This window comes from Monodon monoceros, unplaced genomic scaffold, assembly GCF_005190385.1.
Source record: "Monodon monoceros isolate NGI ecotype Baffin Bay Population unplaced genomic scaffold, NGI_Narwhal_1 Super_Scaffold_21, whole genome shotgun sequence".
In the NCBI taxonomy this organism is placed as follows: Eukaryota; Metazoa; Chordata; class Mammalia; order Artiodactyla; family Monodontidae; genus Monodon; species Monodon monoceros.
The window spans coordinates 74,078,500-74,103,234 of record NW_021703778.1 but is presented as its reverse complement, the minus strand read 5'-3'; the positions used below and the strand labels follow the sequence as shown (position 1 = coordinate 74,103,234).

The 24,735-nt window shown below is 36.4% G+C and overlaps 1 protein-coding gene across 4 annotated transcripts in view; it reads left to right on the top strand.

The window, feature by feature from the left end:
• Positions 1–24,735, top strand: part of MYO9A (myosin IXA) — a 271,921-nt gene that overhangs the window by 172,455 nt on the left and 74,731 nt on the right. For 2 of the 4 annotated variants that reach the window (XM_029236422.1, XM_029236420.1), the window contains exons 20-27: positions 1,633–1,713; positions 3,479–3,589; positions 4,459–4,581; positions 6,934–7,083; positions 7,873–8,192; positions 8,479–10,083; positions 12,984–13,083; positions 13,599–13,814. In XM_029236422.1, coding sequence (XP_029092255.1) covers positions 1,633–1,713; positions 3,479–3,589; positions 4,459–4,581; positions 6,934–7,083; positions 7,873–8,192; positions 8,479–10,083; positions 12,984–13,083; positions 13,599–13,814 — 2,706 coding nt within the window. The remainder of the gene's footprint in view (positions 1–1,632; positions 1,714–3,478; positions 3,590–4,458; positions 4,582–6,933; positions 7,084–7,872; positions 8,193–8,478; positions 10,084–12,983; positions 13,084–13,598; positions 13,815–24,735) is intronic. The other 2 variants (XM_029236423.1, XM_029236424.1) reach the window with 2 other exon arrangements.

Below are 24,735 nucleotides of genomic sequence, written 5' to 3'. Positions count from 1 at the left end.
GGAAAACGGTTGAAAGACATGTAGAAGATTGTTCATAGCAACTTTATTCCTAACATCCCAAACTTGAGCAACCAGATATCCATCCTAAACAGATAATTTAACTGTGGTATAGTCATATAATGAATCACTACTATATAGTGCTGAAAATGTACAAGATACAATTGTATGCAACAAATACAAGATAGTACATAGTGTATCTTTCTCTTTATATAAAGTTTAATAGCAGGTAAACTGACTTACCATCTTGGAAGTAAGGATAATGGTTACCCTTGGTTGAGGTGTGGAGGGTGGAGGCAGGTAGCCTATGTACAGTGATCTTGCTAAGTTCAGTGGGATGGAGCACAGAGGGACTTCTAAGGTTCTAATATTTTATTCATTGATTTGGGCTCTGGTTTCAAGAGTGTATTCCCTTTGTGAAAATTCATCATACTGCATATTTATGGTTCAAGCATTTTATATTTTGTGTATTATATTACAGTAACACACACGAAAAGAACACCTAAAAGTAAGAAAATGTGTATGTTGATGTAATATGTATGACAGCAATAACAGGAGTCTATGTGATTGTAAGCCTTCTAAATTTTACTTGAAATCATAAAATATTGACTCTAAGTATACTGTGCGGTTAGGTTAGTATATTGTTATCCGTTGAGCAGACACACACACAAAAAACAATACAAAGAGATGTAGCTGAAAAGCCAATAGATAAATAGAATACTAATAAACAAAATATGTTATCTGACTGTAATTAAACCAGAAATCAATAAAATAAAGATAACAATCCCCAAATATTTGGCAAATTAAAAAGACATCTAAATAAAACATGAGTCAAAGAGGAAGGACAATTTAAAAAATATTTTAAATGGAATGAAAATAAAATATCACAGTTTGTGCAGTGCAGCTAAATCAGTACTCCAAGGTTAATTTATAACATTAAATGCTCTTATTAGAAAAGGAGAAAGGCCTTAAGTCAGTAATCTAAGCTTCTACCCTAAGAAACTGGAAAAAGAAAAACATTAAACCCAAAGCAAGCAGGAGTGAAATGATAAAGTAGAAATCATCAGTGAGATCGAAAACAGAAAAATAATAGAGAAAAACCAATGAAATAAAAACACTGGTTCGTTGAAAATATCAGAAAATTTATAAACCTCCAGTCAGACTAATCTGGAAAAAAGAGGCAAAGCACAAATTATCAGCATCAGGAATGAAAGAGGGAACATCACTACATACTCAAACATTAAAATTGAAGCAGGGGATTACTACCTTCCTGGATACCCTACTGGATGTTTTCCCAAAGTTACTCTGAGACTGCATGAGTTTGAATAAAGTTGTTTCATGAAATGTGAAGAAAGGTAAAAAATTTATTATAGACTTAGATTACTATAAAATATATCTGCAGTATTTACTATTGCCAGTCTGTCAGCTTTAAGGTTAAACTGCCATCCTCGTCCTTAACTGGCCTCAGTTTAATCAGTATGGCAGTGTACACAGTGTGCTTTGCAGAAACAAACCTATTTCTATGTATACCACTTTTTTTTGCATATTTTACCAACATTGTTGTTTATATTTATAAACCATTCGTTGCCAGTTTGGAATGAGAGTAAGTGCTAATTATATTGCTTTGTATTGCAGGCCTCATTAAGCAAGCTGATGGAAACACTTGGTCAAGCAGAACCATATTTTGTAAAATGCATTCGCTCTAATGCCGAAAAGGTAAAAATGTCTGTAAATAAGAGCTTCTAGCTCAGCTTACTTCAAACCAAGCTTTAAATTCTAAGAATAAGTGGCGGGGAAGAGCTATCTATAATCTTTGTAAGGAAAACAGTGTTCTATATTTTCTATGAATATCCTTCTTATTTCCTCACTTAGCTGCCTGAAAAGTATTTATATGGGCTCAATTTAGCATCTCCTAGAATTTAGCATCTCCTACAGAAGCAAAAATCTCTTGAAATTCCATCATATAAAAGAATTTTATGTAACTTTTGTTACCCGTACCAAGGTTAATCTCTCTTGTTTAGATATAAGGTATCAGTTATTCTTACAGAACTTGTGTGGCATTTTTCATGTTTAGAGATACTTGTCTCTTCAAAATAGGGAAGATACTCAACATTCTTGATTTCTTCTTGTTTTATATGACAGTTCCCCTTATTAGAGCTTTGCAAAAATATATCTGTTAAGTGTGAACAGTTGTCATCTTTATGTCCATCATAGGAAAAAAATAGTTCTAGCCCAAACTGCTAAAATGTCATAGGAATTAGGTTCAGCTTTCTTAATTCTTAATAAGCAGTCTCTAGCTCTGCTAGTTATAAGCTTTGTGATCTTAGATGAGTTACTTAACCTTTCTATGCCTTAAATATTTTCATCTGTGCAACAATATACTGGAATTGTAGGACCAACCTCATAGTGTTTTGTGAATACATATGAGTCAATACCTATAAAGTACTTAGAATGTTCCTGGCCCATACTAAGCACTTAGTAAACGTTAGCCATTCTTTTATAGTGACAAAAGAGGAAACCATTTTATTTACAGTTAAATAGAAGTTTGAGTCCCTGTTATTCTTGCTATGCAAAGCATTCAATTAATGAAGTATTTAAGGGCACAGAATAAGTACTAAATAAATATTAACTGCTATTATTATTTAACGTAAGTTGCCCACTTGACTTTTTTTTTTTTTTTTTTTTTTGACAGCTGGTATGCCCCATCTTTCTGCAGGAAAATATTTAGGATTGCCTTAGTGGATCATTGAAAATAGTATTTAGAGAATAGGGAGGAATATCAGAAGCTCCAAATACAGCCTCTTTTGAATGTCTAAAAATATGCCTATGAGATACCTAGGAGTGACAAAGTGTCATGACTGGTGATGATCGAATGCCTCCCTTTAGCCTCTTCCCTATTGATGCTTATACAATGAGAGATCAATTCTCAGGGATTATAGGAATTTTTTGTTTTTCAATGTGTCATACCAGTATCATCAGCAAAAACTAGGGAAGTAAACTTCTTTTAACCTTGTACTAGTCATACAAGAAGAAATATGTCAGCTCCCAAGTTAACCAAGGCAACTGGAAGAGTGTGGGGTAAGTCGTTTCTGAGTGAGATTGTAGATAAAATCTTACTTAATAAAAATATAGACAGTCTTGACTATGTATAAGTAGGTTAATCTTGTTACAAATTTTATAGTGACTAGACTGTGTGGCCTGTGGGCAACTACATTCCTTTTGAGCTTTGAAGGCCCTCTTCTTCTGCAAGTAGAGAAGCCTGGAAGCTTGTGTCTCTTTTTTCCTTTTGGTCAGGCAGTCAGAACTTTTCTGAAGCTACCAGCTGGGGAGGTAAGATTGTCCCCTTACCTCTGCTGTATCTTAACCAGACAGCCTCCAGTCAATTCCTAGATATTCAAAACTTAACTACACTTATAAGACAAACATTAATTTGGAGATCTATTCTCCTGGGTTAATCTTTTTTCCATTTGCTTTGTTTTAGTTGCCATTACGGTTCAGTGATGCCTTGGTACTTAGACAGCTTCGGTATACTGGGATGCTGGAGACAGTTCGAATTCGCCAATCAGGATACAGCTGCAAATATTCTTTCCAGGTTATGCTTTTATAGTGATATTTAAATATATTTGTACATCAAGTAAATTATTCCTATGCCTTGCTTATTTTTTATTTGGGTCTCACTTGTTTATTTCTCCTGATTCTTCCTTTACATTCTGTCTTTTGTATACAGAATTGAAGAGGGATAGAGAATACTCATTTCCATCGAATGACAACAATCTCATTAAGCTTGTGTTGTAATAGAATCCACTACTTGGCTATTCTCATTTGATCTGAATGTTTGTTAATATAAGTTTACTCATACCATGGCAGTTCTTCACACTGATTACGCCAGTAATTGAAATACTTCAATCAGAACTATCTAGTTCAAAAGAAAAGATCCCATTTGATTTTTCCTAAAGTCTTCTCAGCAGGATTTTCTTACATAGGAGGCTGCCAGCAAGGCTCACAACTGTTCTCATCAGCTCCTGCTGCTATGGATATAGACATTATTTTGAAGCTTTTCAGCAGCTGAGCAGGTCTTTACTGTTGAGTGAAAGCTTTATTCTCAGTTGTACCCTGAAATAGCTGTCACCTTTGCTTATTTTTCTGCTAAAAAGTTCAGATTTTTGTTAAATAACCTTTTCTTTGGTCTTTAGTACAGCTTTCTCAAAGGGAGAATTAGCTTCTGCCCTTCTTTTTCTTCTTTCATTCCCCTTTGATAACAGAATATGTAGGAATCACTATCTCCCCCCACCATTTTACTAATTAACCTTTTGAAATATTTTAAATTAACAAGTAAATTCTTGGTTTCACGCTGTTTAAAATAATGAGAAAAAGATCAATAAAAGGACAATTAGCTAATTTAGGATTTTGTTTACATATGATTCTTTTGTGATTTTACAACATTTTCTTTTCACTTTTCAGGATTTTGTGAGCCATTTCCACGTACTTCTTCCCCGAAATATTATTCCATCCAAATTTAACGTTCAGGATTTCTTCAGGAAAATAAATCTTAATCCAGATAATTATCAAGTTGGAAAATCCATGGTAAATATAATATATACAACTTTTGCCAGATTGAGTGCATTTTTGTATATAAGTAATAATGGCAGTCTTTGCCGAGGAGAATGTTTATAAGAAAGATAGTGTACCATATATCATAAGGAAATCGATTAGGCCAAGATTTTTACTTAATAATATAGTCAGTATTAATCAAATAGATTATGGCCAATGCTCTAGTGCTGCCTATAATTTTAACTGCTTAAAAAGCATTTCTTCCTAGGTATTGCACTGTAATTATCAACTCAATTTGTCTAAAGTGACCTTATCCAGATTCCCCTACTGTCTTTAACTAATCAACTAGTCTTTTTCTCTGTCACCTTTCTTCTAGTTTCTTAGGCTAGAAACCATAATCATATTTTGGCTTACCCTTCACTTTAATCATTTTACAAAGTTCTGTTTCTGTTTTTTTCCTTATAAATGTTTCTCACATAAATGTTTCTCACATCTCTCCCTTTTTCTCCATTCTTACTGTTTCCATTTTAGTTCTGTTTTGTAGCTCTCACACATTTCTCTTACAGTAAACAGATCCATCATCTAATGCCAGTCTATTTTTTATTCCATTTAACTCACTCTACCCATAGTATCAAAATCATCATCTTAATATACTTTATGTCAGCCTCCTGCTCAATAATAATCCCCTTATAATTTCCTCATTAAATCTAAACATCTTTCTCTTTTTCAAGAACCTCCATGTTGTGACGTCACACTGTTTTTTTCTTTTTTTTAATAAATTTATTTATTTATTTACTTTTGGCTGCAGTGGGTCTTTGGTGTTGCGCGTGGGCTTTCTCTAGTTGCGGCGAGCAGGGGCTACTCCTTGTTGCGGAGCACGGGCTCTAGGTGCGCAGACTCAGTAGTTGTGGCACACATGCTTAGTTGCTCTGTGGCATGTGGGATCTTCCCGGACCAGGGCTTGAACCAGTGTCCCCTGCATTGGCAGGCGGATTCTTAACCACTGTACCACCAGGGAAGCCCCACTTCATGCTATTAATTGTTCCATTGTCCCAGTATGTATCTTTATTCTTTTTTTTTTTTTTTTTTTTTGCGGTACGCGGGCCTCACTGTTTTGGCCTCTCCTGTTGCGGAGCACAGGCTCCAGATGCGCAGGCTCAGTGGCCATGGCTCACGGGCCCAGCCGCTCCGCGGCATGTGGGAATCTTCCCGGACCGGGGCACGAACCTGTGCCCCCTGCATCGGCAGGCGGACTCTCAACCACTGCGCCACCAGGGAAGCCCCTATTCATTTTTTTATAAATTTTTTTTTTTTACATTTTTAGAAATTTATTTATTTGGCTGTGTTGGGTCTTACTTGCGACAGGCGGGATCTTCGTTGTGGCGCACAGGCTTCTCTCTAGTTGTGGCACATGGGCTCAGTAGCTGTGGCACGTGGGCTTAGTTGCGCCGTGACATGTGGAATCTTAGTTCCCCGACCAGGGATCGAACCCACATCCCCTGCCTTGGAAGGTGGATTCTTAACCCCTGGACCACCAGGGGAGTCCCTGTACCTTTATTCTTATTTCCAACTCCTTGTTTTGCTCAGGTGGAGTCCTCTGTCTCTTGCCCTGAATGGCTTACTGTTTTCCTCTTTGGGTATCTAATATCTATCTGTACTTTCTAAGAATATTTTTAAATTTTTGACAAAATGGGAGGTGATGGATATGTTAATTAGATTGTGGTAATCATTTCAAAATGTTTATACGTACATCAAAACATCACATTGTACACCTTAAATATATACAGTTTTTAATATCTAACTGCTCTTAATGTTGAAGTGTAAATCCTGTTTCCAAAGGGACTATGTCTAAGTTATCTTTGTATCCCCCTAAATTCCTAAAGATTTATAATAGAATGAAGGAGTAAATGAGTAAACTGATAAATAGCTTTGGGCAGCAAGAAGCCTTTGACGCATGCTGGGTTTTAAAAATACTTATCATTATTGGTTTATTCATATTATGATCAGACTTTAAAATCTGTGCTTGTCATCTTTTTTTTCCCCACTCCAACATCCTTGAAAAATATGACATATTAATATTACCAGTACTACATTGGCTCCTAATGGTGAAGTTCCCAAGGGAATAATGTATCACAGTCTCTAGCACTGGGATCTTTGTAGTAATGTTCACCTTTCCAGTTCCCCTTCTATATTCTCATGCCTCCTTTCCAGTTTGAGAATGCCTACTTTGGCTAAGTTGATGGAAATATTTATCAGTACTGCTTGTACCTGTCTGCCACTGTGTCTGTTCTTCTCTAAAAAAGCTTACCATAGGAACAATGATGCATGAAATAAATTTCTCATTTCTTCTTAAGCTGTATGCTTCATCTTTTTTCCTTCTGGTAGGTGTTCCTAAAGGAGCAGGAACGACAACACCTACAAGACCTGCTTCACCAAGAGGTGCTCCGCAGAATCATATTGTTGCAGCGATGGTTCAGGGTCTTGCTGTGTAGGCAGCATTTCCTCCATCTGAGACAGGCATCCGTTATCATCCAGGTAGGAAACAAAAGATTCTTTGCATGAGATTGGCTAGTTTATTTAGCCAGTGTTTTAGTAACTAGAACTGTTTTACTGTGAAACATTTAAGTAAGAATGTAAATTTCTTCAGTGGTGAGAATGTGTCCTACTCATTTGTTAAATGTTCACATTTCCAAATGTTCACAACATCCAACAGATTACCTGGCATATAATAATAGACTTTTAATAAATATTAATGGAGTTAAGTATGATTAGGGGCAAAGGAGTTATGTGCCTTAATTTTTGTTGGCAAGTTATTTTTAGTGTTGTGAGTGATATTTGAGAATTATATGTACATTGTTGTTGTTATGTATTCATTTTGGATGAAAGGTATCATATTTTACATTTATCTTTTATTTTCTCCCTCGTTGATTTATATGCTGGCTGTTTTCCACAGGATCTTTACTGTTTGTACAAGAAAATCTTTAATATCTTAATCTTTGCAATGTATACACGATGATGTTAAACCCATTAATATTGGCAAATTGTAGGTGAGAATATAATGTAATTTGTTAAAATTAATTTGTAGGGCATGAAAGCATCAAAAAGTTTTAAATTACTTTAAGTTGTATAATTAAATTCATTGAGGTTATATTATCTAAAATAGTTATTTTAGCCAGGCATATCTGGAAAAGGAAACTTTTTTTACTTTAACCACCCACAGTTTAGCTGTTTAGCCACTTAACCTCTAGTTATGACATAAGAAATTTCTGTGAGAATGTGTTATAAGATATGACAACAGTTTTTATTATTTTGTCTTCCCCACAGCGATTCTGGAGGAATTACCTAAATCAGAAGCAAGTCAGAGATGCAGCTGTGCAGCAGGATGCTTTAGTTATGGCTAGTGCAGCCACTCTTCTTCAAGCTTCCTGGCGTGCTCACTTAGAGAGGCAGCGGTATTTGGAGCTCCGGACTGCAGCCATCGTCATCCAGCAGAAATGGAGGGAGCACTATAGGCGGAGGCACATGGCTGCTATCTGCATACAGGCGAGATGGAAAGGCTACAGGGAAAGTAAGAGGTATCAAGAACAAAGGAACAGAATTATCCTTTTGCAATCACTATGTAGAGGATTCAGAGCAAGACAAAGGTAATCTTTTTTGCTATAATAATTAACTCCTCACTTGTCAAGTACTTCTTATATGTCTGCTCTAACATTTGCCTAACTTGAGTTAGAATTGGTTATCTCAGTTTGTCTTCTCCACTAGGAATAGAATTGTGAAATGTTCATCCAAGTTAGTTTAAGAAATACTTAATATTATAAAAAGAAAATTTTTGAGACTTTCCACTTTTTAAAATATTCTCAATAAATGTATTGTCTCCAGTGGTAACCAAGAGATATCTCTAGCCTATTTTTTTTTCCTGTTTTGATATAGATTTAAAGCTTTAAAAGAACAAAGACTAAAAAAAACAAAACTAAAACTTGGATTGGCAAATATCAAGCCATATGGAACTCTGGAAGTTCACGGTTCAGACCCTTCAGAATGGGAGGATTGTTCATTTGACAACAGAGTAAAAGCCATAGAGGAATGTAAATCTGTGATAGAGAGTAATCGAATTAGTCATGAAAGTTCAAAGGACTGCTTGAACGAGTCCCCAAACAAGCGACAGGAGAGAGCCAGAAGTCAAAGTGGTATGGACTTGCAGGCAGATGTGACTGTAAGAGAGAGACCCAAGTCCTTGGAAGATCTCCACCAGAAAAAAGTGGGTCGGGCCAAAAGAGAAAGTCGGAGAATGAGAGAACTAGAGCAAGCTATATTTAGTTTAGAATTGCTGAAAGTCCGTTCTCTTGGTGGTGTGTCTCCTTCAGAAGAACGTAGGTGGTCTACAGAACTGATGCCTGCAGGCCTTCAGTCTTTACAGGGTACACCGGATAGTGAAAGCTCTCAAGGAAGCTTGGAACTTCTGAGCTGTGAGGAAAGCCAAAAGAGCAAACTAGAGCCTATAATTCTAGATGAAGGAGACGTGCCGTTCCTGTCACCTAAGATATCTAGCAGTCCAAATTCTGATTCACAGGACAATGCCCTCAGTACCTCAAATGAGACTAACTATACATTGATTCAAAAGAGAGTACCTTCTGACTCAGTGCATTTAAAGAATGGGGCTATGAAGGAAAAACTGGTTTGCAGTTCTGAATCCATTACCTGTAAACCACAGCTGAGAGACTCCTTTATTTCAAATAGTCTGCCTACATTTTTTTATATTCCCCAACAAGACCCACTGAAAACAAGTTCTCAGCTGGATACAAGTGTCCAGAGAAACAAACTATTGGAAAGTGAAGAAACACTTCCATCTCTTACTTTGGATATCAACAGGGAAGCCAGAAAGTACCACTTCCCAGGGGAAAATCAAGTTGTTGCTTCTTTGAATACAGCTTCTTCCAATATTGTGCTTAAGAAGTTAGAAAAGCTAAACACTGAGAAGGAAGAAAGGCAAAAGCAGTTGCAGCAGCAGAATGAAAAAGAGATGATGGAACAGATTCGCCAGCAAACAGATATTTTAGAAAAGGAGCGTAAAGCTTTTAAGACAATTGAAAAGCCAAGAACTGGGGAGACTTTTCTGGTACCATCTTTCCATCAGTCAAAGCAAAGAATAGAGAGGCCATCCTCTCTTCTCATCCTGAATACCCCAAATAAGGACGAACCCAGTGTAGCTGGGACTCCATCAGTAACTGTAAAAGATGCTGCTCTTGCCCCAAAAGACAGTCCCTCTGCTCACTTACCCTTGAAGGACCGACCTGTCACTCTGTTCTTTGAAAGAAAAGGAGGCCCATGCCAATCTAGTGCTGTTAAGGAATTATCCAAGACAGACAAAATGTCCACCCAACTGAATGTAGCCTGTAAACTCTCTAATAATCGCATTTCAAAAAGAGAACAACTTAGGCCAACTCAGCCTTGTAGCTACAAATCTGATGACCCTTTCAGAGATGGAACTACTAGGGCCATTTTCTTCACGCCAAAGGAAAATATGAGTAGTTCCCTGTAAGTGAAGTCTTTATTTATTTTTATGTACAAGTGGGAAACTTTTTGGAAATTTTCATTAGGGTGCCTTGATCTGCCTCAACTATTTGTATGGGTGCTACTCAAATTAGCCATTTTCTGTGTGTAAAAAAATTTCCTAATTGTTGACTCCACCAGCCACCTGAAATTGGATATAATTATACCCTAGGAGTCTTTGACTAAGCACAGATAGCAGGGTTTTTGGTTCCTCCCCATTAAGTGAGAAAACATTTGTGAAGGGCTGTACAGTGCCTGGAAACTTAGTAGGCAGTCAGCAACTGCTGGTTGCCCTAGAGCTGTTAGGTGTAGCAATCCAAGCTTGTTAGTATCAGGCTTTAAAGTTAATGTGCTTTGTCACAGCTGTTGGCCTATTTATGGTCTGCATTAAGTTCTTTGTACCTTTTTTTGGGGGGGGGGGGGGGAATAAAAACCACATAAAATTTACCATCTTAACCATTTTAAAGTGTACAGTTCAGTTGTGCTAACTATATGCACATTGTTGTGCAACAGATCTCTAGAGCTTTGTCATCTTGCAAAACAAACTCAATTACCCATTGAAAGCAGTTCCCCTTTTCCCCTTACCTCCAGCCCCTGGCAACCACCATTCTACTTTCTGTTTCTAAAAATATGACTACTGTATTTATTTTTGTCTGCGCGGCTTGTGAGATCTTAGTTCCCCAACCAGAGATTGAACCTGGGCCCTTGGCAGTGAAAGCGTGGAGTCCTAATCACTGGACCGCCAGGGAATTCCCTGTGACTACTTTAAATACCTCACATAAGTGGAAGTTCTTTATTCTTTTAGGTTGTCTTAAGTAGTGGTAGCTGTGAGAAAGCATTTCTTAAGTGGTACATAAAAACAAATTTGTTAAAATTTAAGATATTTATGTTAAGGCTATGTATACAGTGAATTCTTTCTGTTCTTGTGGGAGAATATCACTGTTTAAATGAAAGGAGGGCTATATCTTAGGGCTAAAAAAGTTAAATTTCATGTTAACTCTGAAAATAACTTTTTCTCATCATAACCTAACTTTTAACTCTGTCAGTCTTTAAAATTACAGATTTTATAGAAACTCTTTGTAAATATGGGCAAGAGATCATTGATATTTTATTTTTCCACTAAGAATTTTTATACAGGAGTGTGAAATGCAGTTGGACTACATGACAACTTGAGATCCTAGTGCTGCGCATTAACCTAGAGATTGCCCAAAAGTTCAGACTCTGTGTAGCATATAAGCCCACCAGAGAATGTTAAAAACATATTATTTTCTGTCATTCTGATTAATTTTAGTTATGTGAGGGGTGTGCATGTGTGTATGTGCATAGTTGTTACATCCATGAATCTGTTTTGTAGAAGACTTACAGATTTCAAAAACAATCATCCTTGTGAATTATTCCTTTTATCATTTTGCCAAGATAAAGTCTTATAGCTACTTGACCTAGTTTGCTTTACCTTATTAATATCTATGTATCTTCAAAATGGTTATATATTAGATTGTTTGTGTGAAAGTTTAAGTAAAATTCATACTTCACATCTTCTCTTGTTCTGTAAGTAATACTAGAAACATTAGCATTTTATAGAATCATAAATGTTAGTGTTTCTAAGTTATAATATCTAGTCCAGTTCCCACATATTATAGATGAGGTCACTGGTGCCCGTGGAGGTGAAAGGACTTGTATAAGGTCACATACTTAGAGAAACAGCTGAGACCAGAATTTGAGTTTCCTGTTTAGAAATCAGCATTGGATGTCATGAATGGGAAGTAACATTAGATTAGTGTCCTTTCTATGCCATAGTGGTGATAAGTACATCTTAGCCTTCAGCTGGTTAGTAAGGGAGAACAAAAAAGAAATCATGGAGAAACTTAGGGAAAATGCTGTGAGTTTAAAAGTTAGTTAGGGTGGTCAGGTGCTATCAAAGGTCCTATTAATTGTTTCTCTTTTGGAGAAAAAAATCGAAGGTAAATGGCTCAACTGTGGCAAGAGAGATTTTTAATAACCAAAAGGGTTATTCAGGACAACCTAGGATTGCTGGACTTGATTGTACACTGGTCAGAGGGAGATCTCTGAGAAGCTTTTAGCTATCAGAAAGATTGACATCTAATTAGCTTTGTTTAGGGATTATTGCATAGGGCAAAGGACAAGATAACCTAGGCCTTCATTTATAAAATTAAGTGGAAGATTTTGAATGCAAGGGCAATTACTCTGCCAAATGGTATTATAAGTTAGTGTCTACTTTAAACCCAGCAGTATGCTAGAAGGTAAGATATGATTTTCAGTGAGTTTACAGTCCTGTTACTGATAAATTTTAAGACTCATGGTTCTGAGTTAATATAGATAATTGGGGCCATAAAAGTACAGGTTCTGTTCAGATTTTCATCAGACACAGACATTCATTTCTACAGAGAATTTAATGATAAAGCAGTCATATCATGTGGTTATTCAAGCCGAATTAAATTTTCACAGACTAACACTATACCATCTTTATGGTTTGGGGCATACTTCTTTTAGCTTGATAACAATTTCTTATTCTGCCAGTGTTGATTTTATTCTAAAAATTTTAAACTAAGACCACAGATGAAAGCTACAGAGAGATTTCAGAATGAAAATTTGCTTATCAATAGGACCATCTCAGTATAAAACAAAGTAATGAGGTACTCATCACTGGGTGGCTACTTATCAGGTGTTTTATAATGATTAGAGTAAAGGCCCCTTCTTCTGAGACTGATTCTAAAGATTTGGGGATTTGGTATTTTCCCTTTCTCATTATCAAATCCATTTCTTTGACCTGACTTGTTAGACTATATTTCATGCTATACTTTTAAGACTGCTGCCATGAGATATCTGCTAGGAATTGAAATGTAATCCTGTTGTTTTATCCTAAGTGTCACCAAGGAAGCCTTAAACAGTGGAAATCCTCAACTCCATAAACAAGATGAACCAGCTTGGAAACCTGTGAAGTTAACTGGGCCGGGCCAAAGAGAGGTAAGTATTGACTTTTGTTTTATTTATCTTCTATGCAAAATAGGTGCACGCTGTTTTGGAAATTATTATTCTTGTAGGTAGAGCACCTCATCTACTCATTTACTCCCAAGTGTTTATAGAGAAAGAAGCCATGAATTAAGTCTGTTACACTTAGAGAGGAATACTTCAGGCAGGGAAGGGTGCCTAAAAATCCAGATTATATTTACAAAAAAGAAGTTGCTGAGGAAAAGAAGGCAACTTATGCAAGTGACTTTGGTGACTCATTATGGCAGTGAAAGATGACTTCCTTGGCTATGGAGAAGAACAGTATAGATTTAGCTTCCATTCTTATTCTTTGTCCAGAGTAATGAATATGGATTGCTTTTGGTTATCACTGTCACTTCTAGTGGAAAGGGCACAGGGGTGGAGGGGATGTTTCAAGAAATTCATGAGCTCTCTGATGTCTTTCATTGGCATCGTCTCCCAAAAACCAAAACAAAACATTTTTGTGTTATTTGTTTTATCATTTGGTCAAGCAGGTTGCCAGACCGGCCCATAAAAAGAAAGCTCGAATGGCGCGGACGCGCTCCGATTTCTTGACTAGAGGTACTTTTGCCGATGGGGAGGGGGATACAGAGGAAGATGATTACGATGACATTATTGAGCCCCTTCTCTCCCTTGACCAAGCTTCTCACTCTGAGCTAGGGCCTGCATCCAGCCTGGGTCAGGCCTCTCACAGTGACTCCGAAATGGTAATTTTACAGCAATATAAGAAAAATAGGCAACAAGCAAATCTGATGGGAATAGTCTTTGCTAATCTAAAGCTAACCTTCACAGCTTCTTCTCCGTATAACGGTTTGTACATGGGAAACCTCAGTGAACAAAGCAACTAAAGCGAAACCTTAATTTACAAGGACTTGGATAAAGGGCACTTTAACAGTATATGTCAAATCATAAATTAGGCAAAAAATATTAAAGTTATTTAACTTAGCACTAATGTAGGAGTTTTCTGTGTTATATCTTAAAAGGTCTAGAGCAGGGAGGCTCAAAATTTTTTTTTGTAAAGGGCCAGATAGTAAATGTTTTAGACTTTATGGGTTATACAGTCTCTGTTGCAACTGCTTAACTCTGTTACTGTAGAGTGGAAACAGCCATAGGCAATAAGTAAACAAAGGCACATGGCTATGTTCCAATAAAATTATTTACAAAAACAGGCAATGGGGCTGTATTTGACCTGCTGGTCATAGTTTCTTGATCCCTCCATGGTCTAGTGAATAGGGTATATAAAAAATAATCCAGTAGCTTTTAACTGAAATGGTATTCTCTTTTCTTTTCTTTTCTTTTTGGCTTTAAACTTGCTTCCCCTCTGCATTTTTTAGTAATAGAAAATAAACATGAATTTTAAAAAATTTAATAAGCAATGCCAAAAATGTCTTCCTGGGCCAACCGAGCCAACTAAAAGGCTATAGATAATGTGAATTTGTCTTAATCACAAATTACAACATTGGAGTTATGTTTGAATAAAGCTGCATTAAGAAAATAACTATTATCATATCTCAGCCAAAATTAGGCATATATAGTTTGATAAGTACAAATGTTTATGGGTATAAAGTGTTTGATTTTGGAATTGTCCTGGAAAATACAATATGAGTACCCTGTATGTCTATTATGTACTAAAACATTATCACTGAGGAGGTGGAATGATATGCATTTTATTTCCATGCATATCCTTAATTAAGTTGGGTCTCTAATGTTTTTCTTTAGTATCTGTTCATTATGGGAGAAACATTTTAGGATGGTCTTCTTTTGACTCATTAAATATTTTATCTTTGAGCTGTTTTAAAAGCTATTTGATTGTTCCAAAGACCTAGTTAATTAAAATTTTTGCTAAGTTCCAGAATATTCTCATTGTCTTTATCTTTTATTGGAGGTGGACCCAGTTTTTAAATGATAATATTGATATTCTAAGAAAGGAAAAATAAAAACAACAACAAAAACAGAAAAATGCATGACCAGTTCTCTAATTAGACAAATGAGTCATTACCCTGAGCCAAACTGTAGGACTGTAAAAGTTGCAGCCTGTATATCCATTGATATATATAATTAGAACCAAAGCGTTCTCTTTAGTGTAGGATAAAATAACTCCACTTTGGAGGTGCCCTGTTTTTGAGTTATAAATAATGAAATATACTCTATCATATGCTTAGTTGTTAAAGATGAAATTATGTAATGGAGCAAACTAATTTTAATGAAAAGCACTGCTATATATTTTTAGTGTAAATAGGGAACATGCTTAAATTATTCTCCAAAGTGTACATAGATTTTTCATTTGTTGAAGAATTTAGCATTTATAATTGCTGTTTTGTTCCTGAGAGTTTCCTTTGTTACAAACCTTAGTCCTTTTGGTGGTAGAATTCTTTCTCACTGAGAATTACTGAGATGAACCAGGAAGTTGGGCTTTCTGCTTGGAGCATTCAGCCCCTTTAAGGGTTCTAGCTGGTAGTCTCTGCCTGTGATTCTGTTCACCTGCTTGACAGTCACTGCATGCCAGTAGTTGTAGAGCACCCTCCTGCACAGTGTGTTAGTCACCTCGCCAGCTTTCTCACTGTCCTTCTGTTTCATCACTAGCTATTTTAGGAATAGGTGGTGGTGGTTGTTTCTGGTGAACACTTGCATGAAGAAGCTTTGCTTTTTAGAATGTGCTGATAGATACTTACTGGGGTTGGGGGTGGGAAGGGTAGGGACAGTTTTAAAGTGTGTTTCTGTTTGTTTATCTTGAAAATATGCCATGTTCTAATGTTATCTGATATTGTGAAAAATGAAGTCTAATTGTTTCTAAATGGAATCTACTGAATTCTCAAAATCCACATATCTTCAGGATTTTAAATGGGCTTGATTTTCTGGGCACATGATTTTTTAAAAAACTGGATAGTTTTTGTTTTTTCTCTGGACAAAGTGATTTTAATAACTGACATTTGCTAAGAAGTGTGTCTGTCTTCGAGGAAGCCATCCACTGACCTTTCCAGTTGTGAAATAACTGATCTAATGAGATAAAGACAGTTAGAAATGAATTACCTGAAGGGGATTTGATAAGCATTACCTCCTGAGCTGGTGAATTGTTAATTAGTTGTTACCTGCTGTGGAGGAGTTGAGGTGAGAGTAGTAGTTTCCCTCCTTATGACTTTAGTGTTTTTTTTAAACTTCCTACTTTTAACTCTGCCATTTGAATAACTGTTTAGTCTCTGTATGCTGCTTTCACTTAGTTTTTATACCTCCCATGTTTTATTTTATTTTATTTTTTTAACATCTTTATTGGAGTATAATTGCTTTACAATGGTGTGTTAGTTTCTGCTGTATAACAAAGTGAATCAGCTATACATATACATAGATCCACATATCGCCTCCCTCGTGCGTCTCCCTCCCACCCTCCCTATCCCACCCCTCTAGGTCGACACAAAGCACTGAGCTGATCTCCCTGTGGTATGCGGCTGCTTCCCACTAGCTATCTGTTTTACATTTGGTAGTGTATATACGTCCATGCCACTCTCTCACTTCGTCCCAGCTTACCCTTACCTCTCCCTATACCCTCAAGTCCATTCTCTACATCTGCATCTTTATTCCTGTCCTGCCCCTAGGTTCTTCAGAACCATTTTTTTTTTTTTTTTAGATTCCATATATATGTGTTAGCATATGGTATTTGTTTTTCTCTTTCTGACTTCACTCTGTATGACAGACTCTAGGTCCATCCACCTCACTACAAATAACTCAATTTCGTTTCTTTTTATGGCTGAGTAATGTTCCATTGTATATATGCGCCACATCTTCTTTATCCATTCATCTGTTGATGGACACTTAGGTTGCTTCCATGTCCTGGCTGTTGTAAATAGTGCTGCAGTGAACACTGTGGTACATGTATCTCCAGAATGTACAAGCAGCTCAATATCACAAAAACAAACAACCCAATCCAAAAATGGGCAGAAGACCTAAATAGACATTTCTGCAAAGAAGACATACAGATGGGCAACAAATACATGAAAAGAACGTCAACATCACTAATTAGAGAAATGCAAATCAAAACCACAATGAGGTATCACCTCACACTGTTTAGAATGGCCATCATCAGAAAATCTACAAACAGTAAATGCTGGAGAGGGTGTGGAGAAAAGGGAACCCTCTTGCACTATTGGTGGGAATGTAAATTGATATAGCCACAATGGAGAACAGTATGGAGGTTCCTTGAAAAACTACAAATAGAACTACCATATGACCCAGATATCGCATTACTGGGCATATACCCTGAGAAAACCGTAATTCAAAAAGAGACATGTACCACAGTGTTCATTGCAGCTCTATTTACAATAGCCAGGACATGGAAGCAACCTAAGTGTCCATCGACAGATGAATGGATAAAGAAGATGTGGCACACATATACAATGGAATATTACTGCTAAGCAATATTTTTAAGGTGGCTTTCATATCGTCTTTTAGTCTCTGAATCATCTGGATGGTGAATGAGTTAATAAAATCATTTCTATCACTTATTTGTAAGATTGGTATAGGTAACAGTTTTCTCTGTATAGTTTCTTCTACCGTTCGCTAGACTTAAAGCAATCATCTCCATGGGTATGACTCCCAAATAGCTCTCCAGAATTTGTTGACTTTATCTACAGTATGCTAAAACTAAGTTTTTCATTTCCCCCCAAAACTCCTATACTTCTTATATTCCTATTTCTGTTTGTTTTTCTCTGAGATACTCTTTAATCCTTATCTGTGTTGAATTTTCCTTCTCTTTACTATCCACTCCACAAAAAACTGCCAGAAAAAAAACATTTATCAAGGCTAAATTTATTAGCTTATTTTACAGTAAGGGAAAATCCATCTTGACTAGGTCTTAGTAATTTCTCAGAAAGGGGAAGTCAGGAAAGGATATTTATAGGATTTTAGGGCCTAGGCTGGTGATTTTGAGGGTCTTACAAGTTGGAAAATCAGCTGAATTGAACAAAGTTTATGACATAAAAAGTTTAGATTGGTGGCCCCAGGACAGCAGCCACACTATTGAATACTCTTGGTATTTACTTATTTTTTAATATACTGTTTTCTATTTGATTTTGTCTAATTTCTTCAAGCCTGTTAGGTCTTTCTGGTTGTCTGTTTTGTTCTCGGTTTTTTATTGATTTTTTTTTTTTTTTTTTTTTTTGGCTGCACCACACGGCTTGCAGGATCTCAGTTCCCCGAATAGGGATTGAACCCCGGCCACAGCAGTGAAAGCCCAGAATCCTAACCACTAGGTCACCAGGGAACTCCATAGACTTAGTATTAATATGTGTATTTTATTCCCCCCAAAAGTCAGGGACAGTTCATAGCATTGCGACTCTCCACTGTTTGATTTGGTAGAATTTCCCTATGAAACCATCTGGGGTTGATACTTTTTTGTGACATAATTCTTTTATTATAAGTTCCTCTATTTCTTCTAGGAAAGTTAGTCTTTAAAGCTTTCTGTCTAATGGGGGCAATTTTGGCAACTAGTTTTTTCCATTTCAGCTAACTTTCATAATTTATTTGCCTAGAGGTCTGGAAAGTAGTCTCATGATTTTAAAAAATTCTCTGTTTCAATCGTTATTTCCCTTTTGTCATTTCTTATTTTGTAGATTTTTTCCCCTTACCTAGTCGTTTATTTTGTTAATTTTTTCCAAAGTAACAGGATTTGGTTTATTTATCATACCTACTTTTTTTTTCATTCTCCACTGATTTCTGCTTTTACGTTTATTATTTATTTTATTATGCTGTTTTTGGTTTACTTTCTTATTTTTCTAGCTTTTGAGTGGTTAATTTAATTCATTTATATATTTTTATCGATACAGGTTTGTAAGGCTATGGTTTTTCCTCTGATCACACTTCAGATGTATCTTGTTTACTCTAATATGTAAAGGATTTATTATTTTTTAAGAAAATCTGTAATTTTAGTTTCTTTTTTTACCCAAAACTTGTTTAATAAAAATTTTTGAGTTTTCAGATGAAGAGCCTTTTTTGTTTTTTAATTTCTGTTAGTTTCTAGTTTTATTGTATTCTGATGAAAGACTTTATGATGCTTCTGTTTGATCAAATTTACTGGTATTTTCTTCATTACTTAGTATATGATCAGTTTTTGTGAATGTACCATGTGCATTTTTTAAATTGAAATGTAGTTGACGTACAATATTATGTTACTTTTGGATATACTATGTAATGACTTGACATTTGCATACATTATGAAATGATCACCATGATAAGTCTCATAACCATCTGTCCCCATACAAAGTTATTATAATATTACTGACCATATTCCTTATGCTGTATATACATCCCCATGACTTGCTTACTATTAAACTGGAGGTCTGTACCTCTTACTCCCCTACACATATTTCGCCCACCTCTCCTACCCCACTCCCTTCTGGCAACCACCCATTTGTTCTCTGTATCTATGAGTCTGTTTTCATTTTGTTCAGTTTGTTTGTTTTGTTTTTTCGATTCTGCACATGAGTGAGATCATGCAGTTTTTGTCTTTGACTGACTTATTTCACTTAGCATAATACCCTCTAGATCTGTACATGTTGTCTCAAATGACAATAATTAATTTTTTAATGGCTTAGTAATATTCTATTGTTTATATATACCACATCTTTTTTATCCAGTCATCTATTGATGGGCACTTAGGTTGCTTCTATAGCTTGTCTATTGTAAATAATACTTCAGTGGACACTGGAGTGCATATATCTTATGTTAGTGTGGGTTTTTTCCTTTGGATAAATACCCAGAAGTAGAATTGCTGGATCATATCATAGTTCTATTTTTAATTTTTTGAGGAACCTCCATATTGTTTTCCATAGTGGCCATACCAATTTACATTCCCACCAACAGTGAACGAGGGTTCCCTTTTATCCACATCCTTGCCAACACTTGTTATTTGTTGAATGTGTATTTGATAAGAAGGTATATTCTCTATTCAGAGTATAAAATTTCAATATATATCTGTAAGCTCTACCTTATTAATTACGTTGTTTGCCTTCTACGTCCTTATTATTTTTGATCTGTCTTATACAGAATGTGTTAACGTCTCCTGTTATTCATTGTGAATTGTGGCTTTTAGTATTACGAAGTGTCCTTTGTCAGATTCCATGTTTTTTGCTTGAATCCTACATAAATAATAATATCACAGCCTCTGTTTTCTTATTATTTCCACTTGCCTAGAATACTTTTGCTCACCCCTTTAGTTTTAACTTTTCCGGATCCTTTTGTCTAGAGGTGTGTTTTTTTGTGCAGTATAGTTGGACCCTGCTTTGTGAGCCAAATTAAAAAATTTTTCCTTAATAGGTGCGTTAAATCTATCCATATTTATTAATGTAACTGATAGATTAATTCTCCACTCTTTCTTATAATTTTGTTACTATTATGTTAAATTTTCTGTGTTTATGTTACTTTTCTTTGATCTTTTATTTTTTTAATTTCTTTTGATGTTTAGGAGAGGTTGTGTTCTTGTTCTGTTGATTGTTTACCTTTATATATAACTTTTAAAAATGCCTTTAATATTTTTTAATTTAACCAATTATACTCTAATTAGTCATTTTAAAATAAATAATATTAATTCTCACCTATTGTGACACAACTGTTGATGAATTATTCTAGTCTCTATTCCCTTCTACTCCTATTTTTTAGGCTTTTATTTCTACTTTGTCAGAACATGTAATTTTATATATGATTCTTTCACTGTAGTCCCTACCTTTGTTTTTGATCTATTATTAAATGTATTAATTATCACTTCAAATATTTTGCAGAAGTTTCCCTGTTTATCTCTTGGTTGGATGAAGCTCTTCCCCTTAGTAGATGACTTACGAAGGGCCATCAATATGGAATTCCCCAAGATCTTTCTATGGCCTTGATGTTTGAAGGGACATCTTGGCTGCATATAAAGTCCTTGATTCATATTTTCTTTCTCTGAGTTTTTTGAAAGTGCTATTTTATTGTTGTCTTACTTTATTTGTTACTGTTGGTAAGTCTATTACCAGTCTAAATCTCTTGCCCTTATAAGTTATTTGATGTTTTTACTTGCATGCCTTCAGTTTCTTCTTTATATTTAAAGTTTAAGATATGTCTTTAAATCGATCATTACAGATTAATTATCCTGTATATCTGCAGGACTCTGTCAGTGTGTAAATTCTGGTCTTGCCTTATTTTTGAAAAGTTTTACTAGATGATAGTTTTAAATATTGTGTTCTGTTGTTTTGTTCTTCTTGTTTAGGGATTGCAATTACAAACAAGTATTTTTCTTTTCCTATCGTCCATTTCAACTACCTTCTCTCTGACCATTTTTCCTTGTTTCTTTATATCATTTTATATTTTTTTGTTACCTCCCTGCTTTTGTCCCCTTTAAATTTTCCATTTGTGCTTTTTCTCCCTTAGGCGTCTCATAAGTTAATCTTCATTTCACTTTCTTATTGATTGATTGATTGCTGTGTCCTAGCTGCTGCACGCAGGCCTTCTCCAGTCACAGCAAGTAGGGGCCTCGCACCACAGTGGCCTCTCCAGCTGCAGAGCACAGGCTCCAGCCACACGGGCCTCACCAGTTGTGGCACGTGGGCTCGGCAGCTGTGGCTCACGGGCTCCAGAGTGCAGGCTCAACAGTTGTGCTGCACGGGCACAGCTGCTCCACAGCACGTGGGATCCTCCCGGACCAGGGACTGAACCCACATCCCCTGCACTGGCAGGCAGACTCCCAACCACTGTGCCACCAAAGGCCTTTACTGTCTTTTTATTTCTTTCATGAGTTCATTCAACTCTACTTTCATTTCTACCCAGTTTTTGCTCTCTCAGCGTTAACTGTTCATTATCTTGATAGCTGCTGTTTCTTCTTTTTTGGCTGCATTGGGTCTTCATTGCTGCACTTGGGCTTTCTCTAGTTGTGGCGAGTGGGGGCTACTCCTCGTTGCAGTGCGTGGGCTTCTCATAATGGTAGCTTCTCTTGCTGCAGAGCACAGGCTCTAAGCACGTGGGCTTCCGTAGTTGCAGCACACGGGCTCAGTAGTTGTAGCTCACGGGCTCTAGACTGCAGGCTCGGTAGTTGTGGCGCATGAGCTTAGTTGCTCCGTGGCATGTGGGACCTTCCTGGACCAGGGATTGAACCCATGTCACCTGCATTGGCAGGTGGATTCTTTTTTTTTGTTTTTTTTAACATTTCTATTGCAGTATAATTGCTTTACAATGGTGTGTTAGTTTCTGCTTTATAACAAAGTGAATCAGCTATACATATACATATATCCACATATCTCCTCCCTCTTGTGTCTCCCACCACCCTCCCTATCCCACCCCTCTAGGTGGTCACAAAGCACTGAGCTGATCTCCCTGTGCTATGTGGCTCCTTTCCACTAGCTAGCTATTTTACATTTGATAGTATATAAGTCCATGTCACTCTCTCACTTTGTCCCAGCTTACCCTTCCCCTCCCTGTGTCCTCAAGTCCATTCTCTATGTCTGCGTCTTTATTCCTGTCCTGCCCCTAGGTTCTTCAGATCCATGTTTTTTTTTTTAGATTCCGTATATATGTGTTAGCATACGCTATTTGTTTTTCTCTTTCTGACTTCACTCTGTATGACAGTCTCTAGGTCCATCCACCTCACGACAAATGACTGAATTTCATTTCTTTTTATGGCTGAGTAATATTCCATTGTATATATGTGTAACATCTTTTTTTCAAACATTTTTATTGGAGTATAATTGCTTGGCAGTGGTGTGTTAGTTTCTGCTTTATAACAAAATGAATCAGTTATACATATACATATATACCCATATCTCTTCCCGCTTGCATCTCCCTCCCTCCCACCCTCCCTATCCCACCATTCTATCTGGTCACAAAACACCGAGCTGACCTCCCTGTGCTATGTGACTGCTTCCCACTAGCTATCGATATTTTACATTTGGTAGTGTATATATGCCCATATATACACTACCACTCTCTCACTTTATCCCAGCTTACCTTTCCCCCTCCCCATGTCTCCAAGTCCATTCTCTAGTAGGTCTGCGTCTTTATTCCCATCTTGCCCCTAGTTTCTTCATGACGTTTTCTCTTTTTTTTAGATTCCGTATATATGTGTTAGCATACGCTATTTGTTTTTCTCTTTCTGACTTCACTCTGTATGACAGTCTCTAGGTCCATCCACCTCACTACAAATAACTCAATTTCATTTCTTTTTATGGCTGAGTAATATTCCAATATTCCATTGTATATATGTGCCACATCTTCTTTATCCATTCATCTGTCGATAGACACTTAGGTTGCTTCCATGTCCTGGCTATTGTAAATAGAGCTGCAGTGAACACTGTGGTACATGACTCTTTTTGCATTATGGTTTTCTCAGGGTATAAGCCCAGTAATGTGACATCTGGGTCATATGGTAGTTCTATTTTTAGTTTTTTAAGAACCTCCATACTGTTCTCCATAGTGGCTGTATCAATTTACATTCCCAACAATACTGCAAGAGGGTTCCCTTTTCTCCACACCCTCTCCAGCATTTATTGTTTGTAGATTTTTTGATGATGGCCATTCTGACTGGTGTGGGGTGATACCTCATTGTAGTTTTGATTTGCATTTCTCTAATGATTAGGGATGTTGAGCATCCTTTCATGTGTTTGTTGGCAAACTGTATATCTTCTTTGGAGAAATGTCTATTTAGGTCTTCTGCCCATTTTCAGATTGGGTTGTTTGTTTTCTTGATATTAAACTGCATGAGCTGCTTGTAAATTTTGGAGATTAATCCTTTGTCAATTGCTTCATTTGCAAATATTTTCTCCCATTCTGAGGGTTGTCTTTTCATCTTGTTTATGGTTTCCTTTGCTGTGCAAAAGCTTTTAAATTTTATTAAGTCCCACTTGTTTATTTTTGTTTCCATTACTCTAGGAGGTGGATCAAAAAAGATCTTGCTGTGATTTATGTCATAGAGTGTTCTTCTTATGTTTTCCTCTAACAGTTTTATAGTGTCTGGCCTTACATTTAGGTCTTTAATCCATTTTGAGTTTGTTTTTGTGTATGGTGTTAGGAAGTGTTCTAATTTCATAGTTTAACATGTACCTGTCCAGTTTTCCCAGCCCCACTTATAGAAGAGGCTGTCTTTTCTCCATTGTATATCCTTTCCTCCATTACCAAAAATAAGGTGACCACATGTGCATGGGTTTACCTCTGGATTTCTATCTTGTTCCATTGATATGTATTTCTGTTTTTGTGCCAGTACCATACTGTCTTGATTACTGTAGCTTTATAGTATAGTCTGAAGTCAGGGAGCCTGATTCCTCCAGCTCTGTTTTTCTTTCTCAAGACTGGCTATTCGGGGTCTTTTGTGTTTCCCTACAAATTGTGAAATTTTTTGTTCTAGTTCTGTGAAAAATGCCAGTGGCAGTTTGATAGGGATTGCATTGAATCTGTAGATTGCTTTGGGTAGTAGAGTCATTTTCACAATGTTGATTCTTCCAATCCAAGAACATGGTATATCTCTCCATCTGTTTGTATCATCTTCATTTTCTTTCATCAGTGTCTTATAGTTTTCTGCATACAGGTCTTGTGTCTCCTTACATAGGTTTATTCCTAGGTATTCTATTCTTTTTGTTGCAGTGGTAAATGGGAGTGTTTCCTTAATTTCTCTTTCAGAAT